General features: G+C 36.7%; 3 protein-coding genes across 3 annotated transcripts; 1 reads left to right on the top strand and 2 right to left on the bottom strand.

Annotated features, from left to right (window-relative positions):
• Nucleotides 1-376: 376 nt before the first annotated feature.
• Nucleotides 377-6,584, top strand: tmem33 (transmembrane protein 33). Its single transcript, XM_077247716.1, has 8 exons — nucleotides 377-506; nucleotides 1,220-1,299; nucleotides 1,388-1,482; nucleotides 3,758-3,945; nucleotides 4,054-4,121; nucleotides 4,211-4,344; nucleotides 5,335-5,418; nucleotides 5,637-6,584. Exons 2-8 carry the CDS (start codon nucleotides 1,246-1,248, stop codon nucleotides 5,764-5,766), a joined length of 753 nt encoding a protein of 250 aa, XP_077103831.1. The 5' UTR covers nucleotides 377-506; nucleotides 1,220-1,245; the 3' UTR covers nucleotides 5,767-6,584.
• A 1,344-nt stretch (nucleotides 6,585-7,928) lies between these two features.
• ccna2 (cyclin A2) lies at nucleotides 7,929-11,725 on the bottom strand. Its single transcript, XM_077247715.1, has 9 exons — nucleotides 11,469-11,725; nucleotides 11,110-11,353; nucleotides 9,726-9,966; nucleotides 9,528-9,634; nucleotides 9,191-9,414; nucleotides 8,908-9,112; nucleotides 8,717-8,830; nucleotides 8,419-8,552; nucleotides 7,929-8,323 (listed from the first exon to the last, which is right to left on the bottom strand). Exons 2-9 carry the CDS (start codon nucleotides 11,320-11,322, stop codon nucleotides 8,272-8,274), a joined length of 1,290 nt encoding a protein of 429 aa, XP_077103830.1. The 5' UTR covers nucleotides 11,323-11,353; nucleotides 11,469-11,725; the 3' UTR covers nucleotides 7,929-8,271.
• Nucleotides 11,726-12,480: 755 nt separating this feature from the next.
• bbs7 (Bardet-Biedl syndrome 7) lies at nucleotides 12,481-20,981 on the bottom strand. The gene is made up of 19 exons (XM_077247714.1): nucleotides 20,445-20,981; nucleotides 19,720-19,785; nucleotides 19,275-19,337; nucleotides 18,598-18,773; nucleotides 18,296-18,482; nucleotides 18,071-18,143; nucleotides 17,860-17,976; nucleotides 17,549-17,679; nucleotides 17,325-17,409; nucleotides 16,383-16,485; nucleotides 16,077-16,269; nucleotides 15,230-15,304; nucleotides 15,058-15,123; nucleotides 14,810-14,949; nucleotides 14,551-14,715; nucleotides 13,538-13,647; nucleotides 13,314-13,417; nucleotides 12,954-13,077; nucleotides 12,481-12,748 (listed from the first exon to the last, which is right to left on the bottom strand). The coding sequence occupies exons 1-19, from the start codon at nucleotides 20,478-20,480 to the stop codon at nucleotides 12,615-12,617; spliced, it is 2,148 nt and encodes a 715-aa protein (XP_077103829.1). The 5' UTR covers nucleotides 20,481-20,981; the 3' UTR covers nucleotides 12,481-12,614.
• Nucleotides 20,982-21,740: the final 759 nt, after the last annotated feature.

The following is a 21,740-nucleotide window of genomic DNA, read 5'->3' as shown; positions in this document are numbered from 1 at the left end:
CATTTTATGCGTCCACGTGAGAGTGATTTTTTTTTTTTCATTTTCCGAATAAAATGTTAATGGAGAACGTGCAAAACTGGACACGATGCTAATGTGTTCTGAGTGGTTTTAGCGTGTTTCTGGGGTGGTTTATAGGTAGTTATTTATAGTTGTTTATGATATTTGTGGTCACAAACAGAGATTTTTATTATCATTATTATTATGTAAATTATTTGATATATTTAAATTATGTCATTATGGAGTGTATGTGAAATATTTTAGGGAGATATTTGAAATAAAAAAGCAAAACTGACAGCTGTTGATTTTGACAACAGTGGCGCGCAAATAAAATTGAGCAAATCGTGTGGTCCGAAATATCGCGAGATTTCGGCAATATGCAGAGGTCGCGAGATCGCCTCAGCCGACCAACCTCTCGTGCATTATTCCAGAGTGAAGCGCGTGCGCCCCGAGCGGTGAAATAAAGCCGATTTTCCTCACAAAAACGGAGAATTACCGATATATCACAGGTATTCATATTTATCTTTATCTATCTTTTATCTATTTTTGGCAGTATTAATACGTGCACAAGCTGGCGGTATTTCAGGGCTGTCAGTGGTTGTAGTCGGGCTGTGTGAAGTGTTAGCTTGTCAGCTACATCGTTAGCTCCTCAGGGTAATGAAGAGTGTTCTAGATTTTTCCAACATATTTAAACTGAAATGAATTGGCTGCTTTATAACTACCTAATGGACAACACTTTTAATCTATTTAAATATTTATAAAACTGACAAGTGCACAGTAATATTCACAAATCTGTCATTTGTTTGTTGTCATGATGACTAGTCAGCAGTTAACGTTACATTGACATGTAGTTCTGGTTTGGGTCGATATTATGGAAATATTTCTTATTGCTTTGTGGTAGCGCCTCGGTGATAAACAGGAGAACTATAATTTTTTGTAAGAACAAATTACCCCCCCCATCATTAATTAATGTTAATTAATAAACATCGAGCTTGTTAGAGCTAAAGTTAATGTGCTTGTGTCTTTGCCCACCCCCACACCTGACAACCACACAAAGAGTAACTGCTTAAAAACTGTTTCAGGTTTTAGAAAGATTAACTCAAGTCATTTTGTCTCTTCATTCATTCCAAGAGTTAATTAAAAACCTGGTTGCATCATTGTGTAAAGCGTATTATCTAAACTATTGCATGCAATGCAAACTTATAATGTTATTTCTTTCAAGAAATCAAGCCTTATAATATTTGAAAGATGGCAGACACAGAGCAAAGGAGTCCACCTCCTCCCCCTCAGGCTGGACCTGTGGTAAGTACTACTTTTTGTATATATTTTTTTATTTTTAATTTCTTCATTTGAGAATGTTATGATTTATTATCATATCAATGTGTTACAGCAATTCCTCTTGAGTAATAAGCTGGAAACTGCTATGTGGCTGTCACGGCTGTTCACTGTCTACTGTTCCATCATGTTCATTCTGCCTCTGCTTGGGTGAGTCATGTTCTTTTGCTAGGCATTTTCACAAGCTTCTTAACTGTCACCCCCCTTTTTGAGCATAGAAGTGAATATGCACTATCCAAACTTAAATGGTTTAAATTCATGAATGCTTTGGAATACAGACATAAACTTGGTTACATTTGCTGTAAAGCCAATGTACTGTAATACATTTTATTTTATTTTATACAAAATGAATATTTTACAGAGAATTTTTATTCTAAAAATGCTGTAAAATCAAAGCCATATGTCCAATCAAGTTGTGTTCCAAATTTAAAGTTGATTTCTCAAAAATTTAAGTCTGATGATTTTTAGGCGCTATACCAAAAATAGCCACGGGTGACACCCACACTCTATTGATTATTTTTTTCTGATGTGTTCTCCTGTCACAAATTAATACATTTTGTCACAATATAACTTCTATCACAAAACAGTCACCAAATATGGACCTTGAGATATGTGTTTTTTCAAGATTAGAAAAGATTTGATTATAAAAATTGATTATAATTTTTTTTTTAATATGAAACATGACACCGCCCACTAAGGGGAGGAGCCTGCTAAATTTAATTTGAAGGGTTAGTTTACCAAAAAATGAAATTTCAGTCATTAATTACTCACTTTCATTTCGTTCCAAACCCGTAAGACCTTCGTTCATCTTCGGAACATGAATGAAGATATTTTTTGAAGAAATCCAAGAGCTTTCTGACCCTTCCCTGTCGTAGGGGTGTCACGATTTCGACCGAAATTAATTCACAATCTCAAACTTCGAATTCAAAAATGTAATCGTCGATGCTGCCACGCCCCCATGTCATGCCCGTGATGGGAAGTGATAGGCCTATTCTTTTTTTCTACTCATTTCGTTCATTTCAGGGGCTTTAAATGTTATTTATTCTTTTAACAGGCAAATTCCCCGAACACATCCACCAACGCAATCTTGATCATATTCTGAATTAAGAAATCATAATGCAGTCAAAAATAATTTACAGGGAACATTAATAATTACTTTCCGAGTCTTTTTTTCATTTGTCGCGTGACAGAGGCAATGAACGGATCGTTCATGAACGACTCATCACGGCGTGGAAAAAAAAAACACACGTGTTGAAAGGATGTGAGTCCTCTAACTTAGATTCTATGCCTGAGCCCGAACTTGGCCCGACCGGGGCCGATACTTCCCGTCACCAGAAAAGCAACAAGAACAACTAAAACAAAATAGAAACGATTTACACGCCAGAGTTTCTTTTTATAACATGTTTGCAGCGTTGAGCGATTTAGCCAATTACAGACATATGTGTTGATTTCTTGAACGCAATCGCCAATCAGAAGCATTTAAGATAGACTCTAAGCTGGCAAATCCTCTAATTATAACAAACAAAGTGTAGGCTATATATTATGAAAGATTCATTGTGCAGTCAGCTTCATTGATAATAACAGAGATGTGTGAGATTGCGATGAACTGATGCCAGCTTTTTAGGAGCAACAGCAACCTGTGCTTAAAAAAAAAAAGTAAAAATCGAGAATCGAATTGGACCGTGACCTTAGAATCGAAAATGTAATCGAATCGAGGATTTGGAGAATCGTGACACCCCTAATAGATAGCAACGCAACGACCACTTTCAAGGCCCAGAAAGGTAGTAAAGACATTGTTAAAATAGTCCATGTGACTACAGTGGTTCAACCTTAAGGATATGGAGCGAAGAGAATGTTTCTGCGTAAAAAAAAAAAAGTGAGTGCAGCGCTTCAGGGTTCTACAGCAGAACGCCGCCTCGTTATTGGCCAGCCCTTGCATCAGCATCACACGCATATGTCGTGCTGCCATGTGTACAGCGTCGGCCAAAGTGCTGCACTGTGTCTACAACGTAAACAGGGAAGAGAAGAAATTGTTGAATATAGTCGTTATTTTTGTTTTGTTTTCTCGTCGCGTCATAAACTTAAGGTTGAACCACTGTAGTCACATGGACTATTTTAACAATGTCTTTACTATCTTTCTGGGCCTTGAAATTGGTCATTCTGTTGCTGTCTATGGAGGGGTCAGAAAGCTCTCGAATTTCATCAAATATCTTCATTTGTGTTTCCGAAGATTAATGAAGGTCGTACGGGTTTGGAATGACATGTGGGCAAGTAATTAATGACAGAATTTTCATTTTGGGGTGAACTATCCCTTCATCACATTATTATGATGAGGACTATTTACGATCTATTGGTAAGGACACATCCACACTTATAAAAAGAAGTGAAAGATTGGGAGAAGAATAATTGCTTTTTCTCTGTCCAGGCCCCAAGCAGCTGCTAACTTCTATCAGAGGGCATTGCTGGCAAACGCCTTGACCAGCGCTCTGCGTCTGCACCAGAGACTTCCTCACTTTCAGTTAAGCAGAGCCTTCCTGGCTCAGGCCTTACAGGAGGACAGCTGCCACTATCTCCTCTACTCCCTCATCCTAGTCAACTCCTACCCTATCACAAGTATCCTTTCTTGAAGATATGTTGAAGAAAAGTTTAAGCAAAAATATCTTGTTTTCTTTGTGTTATGGCATCATTTTGTCTTTATGCAGCCTTGACTTGTGTTGTCAGTGAGCATATTTCCTGTTTTCCTCTTCTCACTTCTCCATGCCACCACCTATACTAAAAAAGTCCTTGATGTAAGTCTCTGCCCTTCTCATTTGCATAGCTGAGATGTATTTTTGTTGTTATTCCAGCCTGATTTTTTTTGTTTGTCATCTGTCCTCAGACCATGGGCCCAAACAGCCTCATGTTTGTGAGGAACTTTCTGAACAAGCTCACAGCCAATCAGCAGAACATCCTAAAGTTTATCGCATGCAATGAGATCTTCTTGATGCCAGCTACAGTCTTCATGCTGTTCAGGTAAGGATTCTTAACCCTGAAAAGCCTGACATGAAATAATAGTCAGGAGAATCTAAATTTTCTTTTAAATGAAACTATTTCTTGAACATTTAGACAATCTTTTTTTAAATTTTTACTTAGATTTTTTTTCGAGTATCACAGTTGATACATCAGGCCTTTATGACTCGGATAGTATATTATTCTGAGAATATGAAGCTCATATTAGAGGTGGTGAAAAAACTCTCCACTTTTATTCTATTGCCCAAACTGAGCAAAAATATGTAATCTGGTGCATTTATATGGTCAGAAAGTAAGATGAAATTCTGATAGCTTGTACTGTAAATCAATAAGATCTAAAAGCGTGTTTATCAGACTACTTGCATGAAATGCATGTCTTAGTAAGATGATATATAAATTAATATATTATGATCAAAGCTCTGTAGTTACTATTGTGGGGGCAAAACATGAAATGCAAAATTATGTTGATGTACAGATGTACAATTAAATGTTCCTCAAATGCCTAATGGCTATATTTGTTCTCACTTTTTAATGTTTTTTTCTAAAAACATTTTGTATGAATAATCCGATAAACCAAAGTTGCTTCAGTCCTGCAAGTGTTCATCTTGAAATATTACCAACAATATACAAGTTATTCTTATGTTTACTTTCTAAAAACCAGTAAAGATTTCACAGCAAAAAGACATGTGTACAACAACCTCAAGGTTGACATTTTTAGAATTATACTAAAAAGACTTTTTCCTGCTAAAAAAAAATTAGTATAAACTATCGATCAGATGACATAAGGCATGTAGTAGATTGTGTACATGTTTTTAAGCAAACTTTTGAACATGTTGAAAATGTAGAGGCCTAAGAAATTTATGTATCAAATATAATACAGTGGGCTTTATAGGGTAAAAAAAAGTTGTTGTTTTGTACCGGTAAAAAGCTTGATTAAAGCCAAACTATGTTTCTTGTAATAAGATGGAATGAATTTTGTTTTTTGGTACACAGTGGCCAGGGCAGTTTGCTTCAGCCCTTCATCTACTATCGGTTTCTCACTTTGCGCTATACATCAAGACGCAACCCATACTGCCGGTAAGTATCATGTACACACTGACTAGTGTTATTTGTACACATGCACACTTTACCCAATATAAGGGTAAATTTATATTGTTCTCATTTCCGTGGAAAATTAAATATTTAGAGCAACTTAACTATTTAATCAGATCATTAATGTTTCAATTTATATTGTATCATGTTTATAAAAACATGAGCCCTCTAACAGTGTTTGATTTTTGTTTGTGTCCTGTCAGGACTCTGTTCACCGAGCTGAGGATCTTACTAGAGCATTTTGTGATGAAGCCCATTTGCCCTGCCTTCTTCAGGAGGATGTGCCTCAACAGCATTGCCTTCATTAGCCGCCTTGCTCCCACTGGCGTCTAACTGCTCTGAATGAACATTCACACATTTCTACAGTTCACAGATTGGGACAGTTTCAAGATTGACTTACAAGCAAGATGGCCAAGTCTGATTGCTCAGAGATGGATGTCCTCCTCTGCACTGAGGCGTTTGCTGTTTGGAGAGGCTCTATCAATCTGACTGCTTCCAAAAAAACAAAACAAATCAGCCAGAAGATGTATCTCTGTGCACGGTTGTCTGTTAAGGGGGTACAACTTTTATATTGATTTTTTGGGGGTAGAGAGGATCCCTTGAGATATTGAATCTTAAATGCTAGGTTAAATAGATATAGCTCTTAATGTCTTGTCTTTCTAATGAGATAATGCCACTCTGGGAACTCAAATTTCAGCTGTCATTATAATTGTCTGTTCTTCAGTTTGATTCCATTTTTAAATGTTCTAGCTGAGAATTGTTTTTTTTATATATTATTATTGTACTGGGTTACCTTGAAAATCTTAATGTACCTTGCCCCCAAGCATTTCCCAATATTTGACCACGATCTAAATGCCATTTGATTTCATGAAGTTTTAAATGCTAATTCAGGATGCCTTCTTCATATGAACAGATGACTAAGGTGTAAATATCCTGTGATTCTCATCTATCACATAGACAGAGAGCCCTATACTTAACTGTTCTTTGCCTTCAATGCTATTTATTGTCAGGGCAAGTTTTTTTGCATTTTAGAATTTGTCAATTATTTGCTTGTTCAAGGCATGTTGTCTCTGTATTTATTGCCACTGTTTATAACTATGGTCTGTGTAGATGGATAAAATCTATGATCTAATAATAAATTGTAACTAACATTGGTGATGGTTTAATTTCAGAGTTTAAACAGTTGTTACGGAACAAGATAACGTAAGCAATGGCTTGCCTGTGTATTAGAGCTAATGTGTAACCGATCATTTAAAATACCAAGACTAGTATAAAAACTATTGGGTCGTTCAAGGATATCTATCAGTGACAGTTGCTGTTGTATGTAAAACATGTTATGGTTATGATAGTATTGGCCAGTAAAATATTCAGCTAGGATAACAAATGCTTGAAAGGTTTCTAGGGGAAGATGTTTCTTCTGAGATAAAGGGTTAAGTTAAGTGCCCATTAAGCAGGTCTACAGAATTTGCACATGCAGAAGTTGCTTTTACTTAAAATGCCTTTTATGAAATTAAAAAAATTAAGATGCTTGCAGTCCAGTCATTTGTCATTTCAAGCCAAAATCAGGGTCAACAAATTGCACCAGAAGTAAACTCAACTGATTTTGTATCCTCAATATGTCCTGAGTAAAGAAAAAAAAAAATGACAGTTTTGAAAAAGACCAATATAGCCCATTCATTCTTTTTCTCATGTGAATAGGTTAAAAATTTTAACCTTTAGATATATCACCATGAAAATTGTTGCAATTTGTTCAACTTTTTTCATAAAATGACTGGACTATTGGGACACTGAGCTGTTGTATTCCATGATATAAGCAGATATATATTCCATGATGTAACAGTTGAGCTATTACGGTAAAAGTTCATGCTGTATATTAAGAAACTCATATTTATCCATTTCCACAAAGTATATATATATAAAAAAAAATTCCAAAAGAAATGTGATTGAATTATTCAATTCAAAGCAGCATTTACTTAAAAAAAGTATTACCAGGATAAAATACATTATAAACTACTAACATTTTAAAATTGTACCCAATGTCCTTAAGCCATAATGCTGCAGTCTCTAAACTAGTTGGTTCCTTGTAGTACAATCAACATTCAGATGCCTTCAGCTTTTCTTTTATGATGCTTTACAGCAAGGTCTTATTAGCTTCATTGCTATAATGGCATTTCATTCTTAAAGTATAAAAGCTTAATGTTAACTTCAACATTTACAAATATTAAAATTTAAGTTGGATCTCTTCATATTTAATGGCCCTGAGCTAACAACCAACAATTAAGAATTGTATTTTACCTCGTTAATAAATACAGCAACACTTACTGCTCATTAACATTAAGGCCCAATGAAGCAATAAAACACTTAATGTTGATAAATTAAAGTGTTGTCTATCAAAACACTACACAGCCCATAAGACCTCCTCAACATGGTCTAAAGCTTCAGGGGGACCCCACCTCCTCAACTTATACAAGTGTGATTAACACAAACAAGCATAATAAAGACCAGCAGCACTTTTATTAAGATGTAAAAGGGGAAGGTCACTTTAACAGCGTAAAAAAGGATAAAGTGCACTGCTGGAGTCTCATAAAAATAGAATACAAACACTGAAATATAACAATGCTTGATTACCTAATGTACAAATATCTGGTTGTTTCAAGCATAAAAAAAAAAGCACAATCCTTAAGGACTGCTAATAAAAATGTACAGATCACTAAAATCAAACCATTTCCCCCAAATTGAGGCTATGGCTTCAGTTATTGGAGATATTGAAATAAAGCATCAAAAGTGTGCACAATTCTCATGGAGGTATGGAACCAATGAACAATGTTGATGGGGTGGTTAGTTCAGCATTAGCTTCTCAGGAGGCTCAATAAGAGAGACTTCATGGTACCTGAAAGAAAAAAAAGAAAAGAGTTAGCATAAGTCTTGGAAGATTGCATAAAGATTATAACACAGCCATTGGGCATGCAGGTTAAGTGAACTTACTTCGAGCCCTTGTATTTCTCCCTAACAGCCTGCTGTGCGTGCTGAGCAGCACTGAGGTAGGTCTGATGTAGATCCTGAATGCACGGCATAAGATCCTCCAAAGTGTAGCCGGTCATCTCAACAAGTTCCTTTGACTGAAATAGAAAGGAGAGTGAAAAAAAACCCAGATTGGTCTAGTTTGACACCGAAAGAGTGGCTAACTGCTAGTTGGTCATACTAGTTCTTAAAACAGTCTCAACATGAAGTCTAGTTTAAGAATATTCATACTTTATGAACATTCAGAATTGTGCAACCTTACCCATGATCCACCTGCAAGTGTGTGGTTGGCCAAAATGAAAGCTGCAGCAGCAGTTTGAGATGGGAGGTACTTCAGGGAAGGTTCACAATCTATCAAACTCAGCTCGCCAAGAAACTGGTGGGGGAAATAAAAAGGTGTTAAAACAATTTTAGGTTATAATGGGTAAACTCCACACAAGGAAATGGTTTCACCATTGATAAGCTCTCCACTTTGCTGCTCACAGGCTGGTGCAGGAAATACTGGGCGAGGAACTGATTGATTGTTGGAGCAGCAAGATCAAACGAGAGAACGGTCAACACCAGATGCTCCATTCTCAACACCTGTTTCTTTGTGTAGGTGTCGTCAGTGATGTAAACAAATTCTGACACCTCTGGGGGGTAGATCTCCTCAAACTTCCTACAGTCAAACAGGGAGAGGTGAGCGTGGAGAAGGGGGTTTGTGTGGAGTCTGAGGCTTTAAGGCAAAGATACTTACGAAGCCAAAAGCATAGCAGCTGTGCCCACCAGCTGTAGTTTCCCTCTCAGCACTGACATGGAAGAAAGAAAGCGATCAATGTAGTTCACAGCCAGGTAGAGGGTCTCGTTCTGCAGCTTGTACTCCTCTCCCACCTCCACCAACCAGTCCACTAGGATGGCACGCATGCTGTTTGTGATGTCGGGCTGTTTCTTCATGTAACCTGCTTTTGGTTTTGATTTGACCTGCATGAAAGGAAGCACAAGCAAACACTTTAATGATGCATATTCTCTAAAGCACTGTCCAGAAGTGCAATATTCCGAATGTAATATCAGATTCAAGGAATCCACTTCCTCACCTCCATTTCCCGCAAGTGCGTGTGTATTTCTGCGGCATAATCTGAGACTTCATTGACATTTATGGGCCTCTCCTCACCATCAATTACTGACATATCCATAGGAGAATCTTTATAAAGAAAAAAATTAAGTTATTTACAGGTTTTATAAAGAAATACAAGATGGGCACTGCCACTGACATAGAAAAACACACATCTTACCAAAACTAGCTTCCATTGGCAGATCGATAGTAGCGAGGGGCTGCCTTAGGCGGGTTACGGTGGAATTTAGTGTGAGTGAGGAGCAATCCATGGTTGCTCTTTGTGTAGACAGTTTCTTAGCGCAAGCACCATCAGGCTCATCTACATGAATCTGAAAAGCTGGTAGCCTGGTGGAGGGCCTCTCTCCAAAGCTCCTGCCATGTTCCTCAGATTTGGATGCAATTATTTGGGGACCAGAGACCTAAAAAAAGAAAATTGGATTAGATGGCAGTTTAAAAAAATAAATAAAATAACAAGGGTGTTATACACAAGTTGGCAATTATAGGCCCTGTTTGCAGTAACCTTCATTATGTAGAGGGGTCAATTTGACCCATTTCAATTCGAGTTATATATTGTGTTTCTTAACTCTTTCAGGATCACAGGGTTTTGTGAAACATCAAGAGCGTGTACAAAATTTCTACAATTAGAGTTTAAATTAAAAGGCAGCTGCACAGAACAAAAAACAATTGTTAATTTCCACCCAAAAGTGAGGGCACTTACATTAATGCATTTGGCACAAGCTTTCATCTGAAGAAACTTAAAGCACTGAAGACATTAATTGCTTCATGCATATTTATTTCACTGGGAATTTGCACCCATGATCTTAGAGTTGCAATTAAACACTAACAAATAAATGCAAAAGTATTGTTCAAGGTCAATTGTTTTTACCTTGTCTGATTTTTGGGAATCGTATGAAATACATTTAGGGTCATTTTGACCCCACTCAAAAAAAAAAAAAAAAAAACCACACATATTTAAAACCTAATAAATGGGTTGGACATGCACCTGTTGCAATATTAAATAGTAAGCTCGCAAAAAGCTGAAGTATACCTAAACGATCAATACTTTGAGAGATATTAGGCAGAATGACAGCCTCAGTCACAAACAGCTTTTGTGCTTCAGAGAACATGTATAAAGTTAGTCATAAGCCTCTATATTATCATGGGTCGTAAAAAGGTCATTTTTGGTGAACGATGCATTCAAACGACACAGTTTACAGCAGCAGTGAGTGGGTTTGTAAAATGGCGGTCAGCGCATTGGGAGGGAATAAGCTGCGGGCATTTAACACTGCATTTTCATTTTAACCTGTGGCGCCTTAAATGCTGTTTGACAAAAGGGAAAAAAGTATTAGATTTATATTCGTGATTCAAAAGGACAAAACCTGCGAGCAGTATGGAGCTGTTAAACTAAAGTAACTTTTAGTTTATCTAATCATTACGCAGTTAGCGATTCTTAATTTGAAGCATAACACGGATTATAAACTATCATACATAAACTATATATCATGAAACCAGCCTGTATTAAGAGAACACACTTTATAGGCATGTGCCATGCATGCTCGAACCTGTTTAGCGGCGCGCAGAACGGGCTGTCTGCGCTGATTGTTCTCCAGGGCGCCCAATACAGTCCTGCTGCCTGGCTTAGGGTTGACATTTTCCCGGTTTTCAATCCGATTCTTTGCCGCGCCGCGTAGTCTTGTAAGCATGTTTTCCTGATTGTAAATATCTGCTTCTGAATCATGCACCGCGCTTCCTTGTGTTTGGCCGACAGATGACATCCTTCCAGCGGTTAGATCAGCCCAAGACGCCCTGCAAAAAGGATCGATGGTTGAAATCACTTAAAAGCAGATTCTGAGGTTTTAAAACGTTATCAAACACATCGAGTAAACTTGAGCATCGAATAAACACGGATAATCACACTAACCAGGGGAACTGGCAGAAGTGAACTGTTGAAATCCGGACAAAAACACGATATAAACAGTTGCCAGCGGCGTCTTACAAAACCGAGATTCAAAAATAAATCATGCAACTATCCTACAGAAACCGCGCCATGCCTGTGTGTAAACCCCCGCAACACGCCTCGGACAGCTCACAAAAGATACTTCTATTAAATCAAACGGCGCCTTGTTGCTTTTTGCAGCTGCCTGCCTGGTTTGATATTGTGGCTGTCCCAGTTCAAGTAGCCCGCGACTATTGAAACGGGCCAATCAGAATGCAGCAAACCCAAACGTCATTGATTATACGGGAACCCGTAAAGCTCAAACTGTGATTCCGCTTTTACTAAGCGAGCCGTTGAGAGTTGCTTTTCATTGGCTCAAAGGAATTTTTAAACTGTTTGAGTACAATGGAACTAAGTTGTATAATGGCACGTTTTTACGTTATTTACAAACTCAGGAATTACAATAAGAGTATTGGGACAGTTCTTCAATTTGTGGAACTTATTAATATATATATATATATATATATTAAAAGGTACATAAAGTAACTTTATTATGGGCCACCATTACTCGTTACCAAATCGGCTAGTATTTCAGAATATAATTGATTCAGAAACTTCTGTTCAAAGTTAATTGACTGCTTGCTTGTGTAAGACTTATTCCAAAGTTTTCCCCCCAAATTATTTCAATACCATCAAACACAACAAAAATATCCACAACATACATCATATCAGAATTCACTAAAAGCTCAAATGTAATAAAAAAAAAATTATATATATATATATATATATATATATATATATATATATATATATATATATATATATATATATATATATATTAATGTTTTACCTTTAAATATATCAATATATAAGCCAAACATTGTGGAATAGGAAAAAACAGACATGAATTTTTTATTTTTTTTATTTCTGTAAATATGCATCTAGACAATGGATGAGTATTCTAAAAAATATAGTAAATAACTGTAGTCACACATAGTTTTTATAATTATTACATGGGACATTTTAATTTATATCTGTAATGTATCTGTATTCCTATGGTATACCATATGTTTATTGTAAAAACTAAATTCACAAACACATTACATAACAGTGATTGAATTTTACATTCCATTAAGTTTCACTGAAAAAATTCATCAATGAATCAAGTTCATAGTTGTTCAAAATTGCAAGCAGCTGTGAAACCTTTGTTTTGACATTCTGTCCTTTAAATTTGAACTTGTCAATGAAAAGATCAGTGATCATACCTGTAAAAAAAAAAACCCAAAATGGTTTGTTTAATTATAGATCATTGTCATAATTTCATTTGCAAATACCTCATTCGAATATACAGGGGTCTTGTGTAAAAATACTTCTTATGGAATTCTATTCTTCGCGTAAATAGTCGAAAATACAGATTTAAAATGATATATTTTAAAATATAGTCTCCCGTGCTCATCTGTGTTCACTTACCATACAATCGTTCTAAGTGAGCAGGTTGTTTCTTATATTCTTCTAAGAGCTGGGCAGATTCATCCAGTATACTGCGATACTCTGGAATTAGAAAATCTGCATTCCCCTCATGCACCTGCAGCTCCTGCATACAACACACACACACACACACACACACACACACACACACACACACACACACACACACACACACACACACACACACACACACACACACACACACACACACACACACACACACACACACACACACACACACACACACACACACACACACACACACACACACACACACACACACACACTTAGTAGGCTTGTTTTTTTTAGCAGACTTTTTTTGTTTGACTTTTAATGTTTTACCTTTAAAGCATCAATAAGCTGAACTTTTTTGGCCAAAATCAGCTGATACTCTAGCTTGGGATGAATCATCCGAAGAGTATGGCTCACAGAGTCTTCATTCACCTCTGAAACCAACATAACAACAAACACAGCAAGCACTTATCACTCATATTTGTTGCATGAATAATTAAGATTACTATAGTCTGACTACATCCATCAGTTAAAAGATTAGTTTGTGAACTTACCGTAGGATATATTCAGATTGATTTTTCGCTTAGTGGCCTCTTTGGAAAAAACATCCTTCAGTATGGATATGGTAGAAATGTTGTCTGATTTGAAGTTTGCTTCACCTTTACTGGAATCCATTAAAATAAGGAACCAAAAACTATTATATTGATTAATCACAACACTTCCTCTAATAATGCAATTATCAAGTAGAATCTTTGTTCACCTGTTTTTTCACCATATTTACAAAAATAGATATATTTGAAATCAACAACAGCTATGTTTCCTTCCACCTATTTTGATGCGAATTTTGGGATATCGCATAACAAAAAATGCTGGAATGGAAATGCCAACATACGCATAAATAAAAATGCACATAAATAATGCATGTGCTCAATTAAGGTGGATAATATTTGGATAAAAATGGATAAAAAGGCGCATAAACTAAGATGGAAACACATTTATCAAATAAATTCTGTGACGCACAACAAAAAACTCACATGACTGCCACAACAGAGGATGTGATTGGATAACTGGTCTAACCACTGGAACAATTTCATTGCACACCGTCTCAAATGTTGGTTTGGTCGTTCTGAAATGCCTGAGCCAAAGTCTTTCATCAAAAGGATTGGGTATAATTACCTACCAGAACTGTCTCACATGATTGCGTTCACAAACACAAGGCATTCACCTATGAATGCAAGATAACATGACAGTTGTGCTTTGTCTGCACACTAGTAATTTATGATGTATTAAAAAGAACCACAGAGGCTTCTTTTATTTTTATTACAAATATTTGCGGCAGTTTCCAAGAAGCGACAATCTTGTTTTCTTGAACGCATTGGATGAAAAGTGTGTTTAATGCAATATTCCAATTTTGCACACAAGTTAAATTTGGAATTTTGGATGGAAACATAGCTAATGACAAAACATAATCAGCCCTTTAACATATGCAAACAAAGATAGATAGTATATTATATTTATGGACACATTTCATTAAGATGCATTTGGATATTGAATTGGTTGGCCTCACCAATAGGTGGCTTCTAGCTGTGTTCCCAAGAAAGTGTTCTGAAAGTAGAAGGTGATGCTGTCTCCTGCCGGGGTTTTCTCTGGGACCTCAGGCAGACAGAACACAACCCAGGAATGGATCTCTGCAAAACTGAACTGTCCTGTCAGTCTCAAGGTGTTCACAGGCCTAGCGATGAAGAGGGAGAATCATGTTAATGTTCATTTGGCAGGATAAATGTATGATACGCAAGGTAGAAACAGGAGTGTGTCTCTAAGCTCACCGCTCCTGGTCGATTGAGTGTGTCCTCTGGTGAAGGGAAAGCGGTTTGATCTGGTACTGTCGCACTTGGCAGGTTTTGGGCTGAAGCCTTGGCGTCACGTAAGCCTGAAGGGTGCCATACTGACCCTCAATAGACCTCACCTTAGAGAAAATTCAGGACAAATGCTCAAACGCAGCAATTTAAACAAAATACAATATATGTTATTATAATGGGAAACAATCCAAACAAAATTACAATGAAATAGAAACCTTCAGTTCCAGCCTAGTGGTATTTGCTTGGCACCTGTAGGTGGCGAGGAGGAAGTTCCCATTTGACTGTGGGGTTAGATGAACAAATAAAGACAGTTTGGCAAACACATGTGATGTGATCATTAAGTAAGCTTAATGATTTGACACATAGGATGGAACCCATGTGCATTACCTCTGAATCACATTCGCTGAAACTGACCACTGCTGAATTCTTATCAACATCCAGCAGGTCAATTGGAACATCACTCTGTCAGAGTACAAAATGTAAGTGAATGTAAGGACATTTCAGTCTCACAATGCTGAAATTACAACATATGTAAAAATAATGCTGAATTAATGAAGATGAGAAGGACTTTGATTAAAATACATTAAAATAAAAAATTGATTTGACTGCTGATACAGTAATCCATGCATGCTAAAATATACTATATAGCAGGACCCATAGAATAACATTCTGTTCATATTTACATGCCATAGACTACAGTATATCTTCTAGTAAATCAATCAAGTGAACTTTAAGCAAATAATAACCTGGGGTTATTTTTTCCTGAAAGAAATTAATACTTTTATTCAGCAAGGATGCATTCAATTGATCAAAAGTGACAAAAAAACTACTAATAAAAATAATTTTTCTTTAAGAATCCTGAAAAAAATGATGATTACCACAAATATATTAAGCCACACATCCGTTTTTATCATTGATAAGAAATATTTCTTAAACACCAAATCAGCATATTACAATGATTTCTGAAGGATCATGTGACACTGAAGACTGGAGTAATGGCTGTTGAAAATTCAACTTTGCCATCCCTGGAATAAATTACATTTTAGAATATATTAAAATCACAGGTGTTTTAGAATTATAATAATATTTATGTTTTTGATAAAATAAATGCAGCCTTGGTGAACATTAGAGATTTCTTTAAAAAAAAAAAACATGAATAATTCTTACCAACCCCAAGCTTTAAAACACTAGTGTACATAACTATAAGCAGGATGAATCAGTGTATTTCTCTAACCTGTAGCAGCAGGTTGTCAATGGCGGTCTGCACCTCTAGTGTGAGGCTGTAGCTGGCATCATCCTGGCACAATGTGAACTTGTCATTGATGCTAAAGACTGGCACAGCGGACACAGCCGTGCTGGACTGAGAGCTCTGCTGGTATTTTTCTCTCCCCTGCAATACTTTCACCTGCAACTGCTCCAGCTCAGCCCTAAAACATTCACAAGCAAACTAGGCATGTCAGAAGGCATTTTTAAATCTATACCAGTTTAGTTAGCAGATCTTTGCTGTTTTCATAGCGAGAAACAGCTGGATGTGTAGTACCGGAGTGCGGACACCTTGCCCTGGGTCTCCCGGCTCATCTTGATCTCATCCCCCGGGCCTGCAACCATCTGCTGAGGCTCTGTGGTGAGACCTGACACCCATCCTGGAAAAAAAGAGTTCTTATGATTCAGATATTTCCTTTCATGTAGTGAGTAATATAGCTGTTTGTGAATGTAAAATGCCTGCAAAGTGCATGATAAATTGAGTTATTGTCTCCCACAAGAAAGAACCTATTCAGAAACGAGTTGTCAGTAATTCCAGTCTAATTTCCCTTACACGAACTATGTAGGTTTGTAACAAATTAGCATAATGCCAGTCTATGGTCTTCATTAGCTGCCTGTGAACAATACTACTGTCTACTCTGACCCGTCCTCAAACACTGTGGTTGTAGCTGAGGCCCGGAAGAGTTTGGTTTGCTCTGTTTTCTGCACCGCGAAAGCAAATCCACTTTACATTCACATCCAAAGGATGAGGTCTCGGGTTTGAATTGATATGGTAAAACCAATGACATCATTACAGTTCGTATCAGTGTGCATAGAAGTGTTGAGGAAACCTCGGGAGCTAAAATACAAATATGGAAATATGGGCGCTTTGTTTCCGACACGTGCTGTGTAGACAATTCACAACAGACTGAGCCATCTGACCAATCAGAGCAGAGAAGGCTCTTGGAAAGGTGGGATATAGAAAAGACTTTATTGAATTGTTTACAATTTAAGATGGCATGAGAAAAGAGGTGATACTGCATGCAAATTACAAGAAAATGTTTGTTTTTTTACCTTGGATGCATGTAAAACTATTGTAGAAGTCTTTCAAAACAAATTTAGGAACCTTTAGTGCTGTTAATGCTAATAATAGGGTCACTTTAAGCACTGACATCATCCACACAGTATTGTTGTCATAAAAGACATGGGAAAATGCTTTTATCTAACAGCCACAGCTAACCTGTGTAAGTTGTTGTAAGAACTTCATCATACATTTCCTTTCCGACGCAGCCACCCTGGATAGATGTGACACTCTCAGACAAAACCTTGAAAACACAGAAAGACAAATATCACAATTGTAGTGTGGCAGAATTTAATTTGAGACAACTTCTTACTTGCTTTTTCAGAAACAAAACGAGGGTTTTTCATGCATCTCGTATCTTGTATGATTTATTTGACACTCACATTCTCAAATCGCAGTGCTGGTTCATTTGAACCATCCAAACTGTAGACCTCCATAGTCCCATCATCCCTTCCCACCAGGATGTCCTTTACACCATCACCAGCAATGTCAAATGTATCGATGCAAAGCACACCTTGAAAAGACCAACACAGACTGGCATGAGTACAATTATATATGGCAATAAAACAGGAATTATAGCTTACCCAAAAAATAACACCATAAAGGTTTGGTTTGATAAATATGTCTCGAATAATAGTGCAGGTAAAGTGAATATTTCAATAAGCAATCAGTTTTCTAAATTTTAATTTCCTACCTCCTTTTTTCTTCTCATTATCCAGTTCCCAACTAGTAATGGGTCCAGATTTGGTTATTCGCACAAGACCCAGTTTCCCATCAGCTGTTCCATAAAGAACCTCTTCACCATCTTTTCCTGTGGACCAAGATTTTATGCATTATCTAATTCTTAGAACAAACCAATACACGCTTTCCCACTAAAAATAAATGATCATATTTTTAGCACATACCTCCATCTCTGTTAAGAAGTTCTAGAACTGTTGGAGGTCCGGGCACTTCTACATCATACTGAAGGTCAGATCCCTGATGGAGCACAAAGTGTAGAATGACTGTGGACATGAGTCTGTTCTATTATGTATATTATGACCACAAGCGATTGCTAAATTATAACTGGGTAACAAAGTACAGACAAAGGGTGGCAAATATTTACAGGACTGGAGGTTGTGTCTGACTACCTGCAATACTCGAAGTACTCTGTCCTGGCAGGCCAGCATGGGCACAATGCGGCCCACGGTCTCCACAGGTAAACACAGGACGTCATTGATCTTGTCTCCTGAGAGGTAGTAGTCCTTATCCTTGCAGTCACAGTAATGGTTATAAATGTAACTGGCACACACAAACAGATCTGCCCCTGAGACATGCCTGAGGAAAAAAAAGGGCAAAACAAGATGAGATGCATCCAAAAAGACACTGTCAAATCTGCTAATCATTAATATAGAGATAGACACAGTCTGAAAAACAAGAAGCAAGATCTCACATGGCATTGATGCTCTCTGTTAGGTTGGCCTCAAATGTAAGGAACTGTTTGCCCTTTTTAGTGTATCCCCTCACTTCAGAGCCAGAGGTCACAAAGATCTTTTCCTGTGGGGTGCCTAACGCCCCTCCAAGCTCAAGTCTGGAGATCTTCTGTCCTGGGAGCGATTTGAACACAGGCTGACAAAAAAGACAGATATTTATTCTTCCTTTGGAGAAGTTATTTTGTGCGTTTACATCAATATATATTTATTGGTAACACTTTACAAGAAGATTCCATTCCATTAAGTTTCTATTTCAATATATTTGTAAATGTAATTTATTCCTGTGATGTAAATCTGAATTGTCAGCAGCGATTACTCCATTATTCAGTGCCAACATGAGCCTTCAGAAATCATTCTAATATACTAAATTTGGTGCTCAAAAAACATTTATTATCAATTTTAAAAACAGTTGTGCTGCTTAATATTGTTGTGGAAACCATGATTTTTTTTCAGGATACTTTTAAATAGAAAGTTCAAAGGAACAACATTTATTTGAAATACAAATCTTTTACTGTCAATTTTGATAACTTTGATGCATCCTTGCTGAATTGAAGTATTATTTTAAAAAAAAATCTTACTGACCCCAAACTTTCAATCACTAGTGTACATTGAAACAGGAAACACTTCTGATACATACCACAGCCTCCCCTTTTTTCATTCCAAAACAGGTCACGACACCATCATGATCTGCAACAGCCACCTGAAATGAGAAAAAACGACAAACAAGAATGACAAGATACACCAACAGCTTCATTTGTAAAGCCATCAGGATGCCCATAGTCAAATGAGGGGGGGGGGGGGGGGGGGGGGGTGTCACGCACATGCTCAAATAAATAGGACATGTTGCATGCTCTTTCACAAGTGGGGTCTAATCTCCAGTTTACCTTGTTCTATACTTTCAGTCAGTTTTAAGATGGAAGTTTCTATTACAAGAATATTCCCTGTTCAATTCGATTACTGACAATGTAATTTAATGTAGGTAAAGTGAGGTATGATTAATATTATTTGTGATTATATTATTTATTATGAGTTTGATTTACACTAAACCGGGAAAATTATTTCAAAAGTGGATGTAGATATACCTTCTGAGTTGCTTTTCGCCCCACAGAAGGGAGGAGTTTCATGGTTTTTTGAGATGTCACTCCAACCTGAGAAAACAAAGACGGCATAACCATTAATACATTTTCATTCTGATAATTCAACTAACAATTGCACCCATATATCAACTTTATAAATGTCAATAATCCACTCAGCCTAGGAAAAATTACATCTGAAACCTTTATTCAAATATTACTAAAAATGTGTTAAAGATTTTGTAAGCATATTTCGTAGTTGTGCTTGGGGTCAAGTGTTTTATTTGTGATGATAACGCAATGAAACATGTGCAGACATGACGTTTGGCCAGGCTGAAACTAACATGCAAAATCAAGACCAACGAAATATTAATAACTGATTATATTATAGTCAGTGTATGCTTTTTCCTCCTGTAAGCTTTTTGTTTATCTATGCATTTCTTTTTTGCTTAGTTAAATAAAACCTGTAACGTTATCAGCAGTTTGCACTTTTTGTGCAAAATAATTTTCTCAGAATACCTTAACCAAGTTTAGTGTTTTGTTCTTCCCACATATTTTATATATATATATATATATATATATATATATATATATATATATATATATATATATATATAATATTTTCCTCATGTTCTGATGGTTTAAACGTGTAGGGCAATTAAAAAATATACCCTCCGTACACTTTTGACCACTACTGTACAAATTTGTGCATATAGGAAATGTAGAGGTCTTACCTGGAGATAATCAACGTGGTTTAAGTTTAATTCCATTTCGTTTGATATAATAATCACTCCACAGATCCTATTGAATTATGACAGCTTAACTGTTTTTTTATGCTTAGCGTTGATAATTTAAGATGTTCTAGTGCAGTTCCCTGCAATTAATCCCCTAAAATGCTACTTTGAAACCGAAATATATACGTTATATTTCGATCTTTTCCGACAGACATATAACACACTGGTCCCGCTAGAAGTCACAACCGACTGGATTATCCTGCGGATTAGTTAGTTAGTGGCTGATTCTGCTGCAGATGAACTGGCTAACTTAACGTTAGCTGTGCCAGTTTCTCCGCTTTACAAGATGATTTATGTCGCGTTAATATACAGCAACCCCCATTCCGCCTATTCGTAGACATTTATCCCAACAATATGCTTTGATCCGCAGATAAAAATAACAATCCGACTAAGTACAACAGCAAAAGTGTTTTTGTTTGCAGCTAACACGTTTCTTCTGTAGCGCCGCCATGTTTGTCAGACACCCAAACTATATCTGGTTACCATGGTAACAGCAACGAGATTTGAAACACTGGGAATATGTTTATTTATTTAATTAAATTCAGAAGCATCTGAACACAATTTTATCTGAAAATTATTTTTTCCTGATAACGTTACCCTTAAAACCTGATAACACATTCTTGAAATGTGGATAAAGGAAACTGCTTTCACGAAAATCTTATTACTGTAAGAAAGAAGTCAAGATTCAGTAAATTATTTATAAGGGGAAAAATAGAACTAAAAGTTATATCTCCCTGAAAAAAAAACTACATTACATTGTTTAGTCTGAACCATAGACTGTAAAAAAATGGTCTGAACATAAGAAACGAATGATTTTTTTTCATGTTATGCTATGCTATGCTATGCTAACAAAAATAAAATAAAATATAGTTGCAAGCAGCCATTACCGGGGCCAAGCGCAAGAAGCGGCAACAGATGCCATCATGGGTGGGAGTGGCAGACCAACTGCAGCAAGGAGCAATTAAAGACATTTTAAGAGAATTTTGGCAAAACTGCTGAAAAATCATATAGACAGTAACTTTTAAGATGTTTCAATGGTTTATCACTTTCGACAAATAGGTGGCGCAGTTATGAAATCGATGTGATGTGGTCAGAGTGAGGTGACAATGACACATACAAAGTTTGGTGTCAAAATGTGAAGGCATTGCAGAGATAAAGACTTAATAGTCATTTTGGCAGCATGCCTCAAATTTGCTGCTGCGGTATGCGAAAACTGTTTCGTCTATCGTCACGAAA

The sequence above is a fragment of the Siphateles boraxobius genome, unplaced genomic scaffold (assembly GCF_051911475.1).
Source record: "Siphateles boraxobius isolate OS27281-9 unplaced genomic scaffold, OSU_SipBor_1 3, whole genome shotgun sequence".
In the NCBI taxonomy this organism is placed as follows: Eukaryota; Metazoa; Chordata; class Actinopteri; order Cypriniformes; family Leuciscidae; genus Siphateles; species Siphateles boraxobius.
The sequence above is the reverse complement of the archived record's forward strand: the minus strand, read 5'-3'. Positions and strand labels throughout refer to the sequence as shown.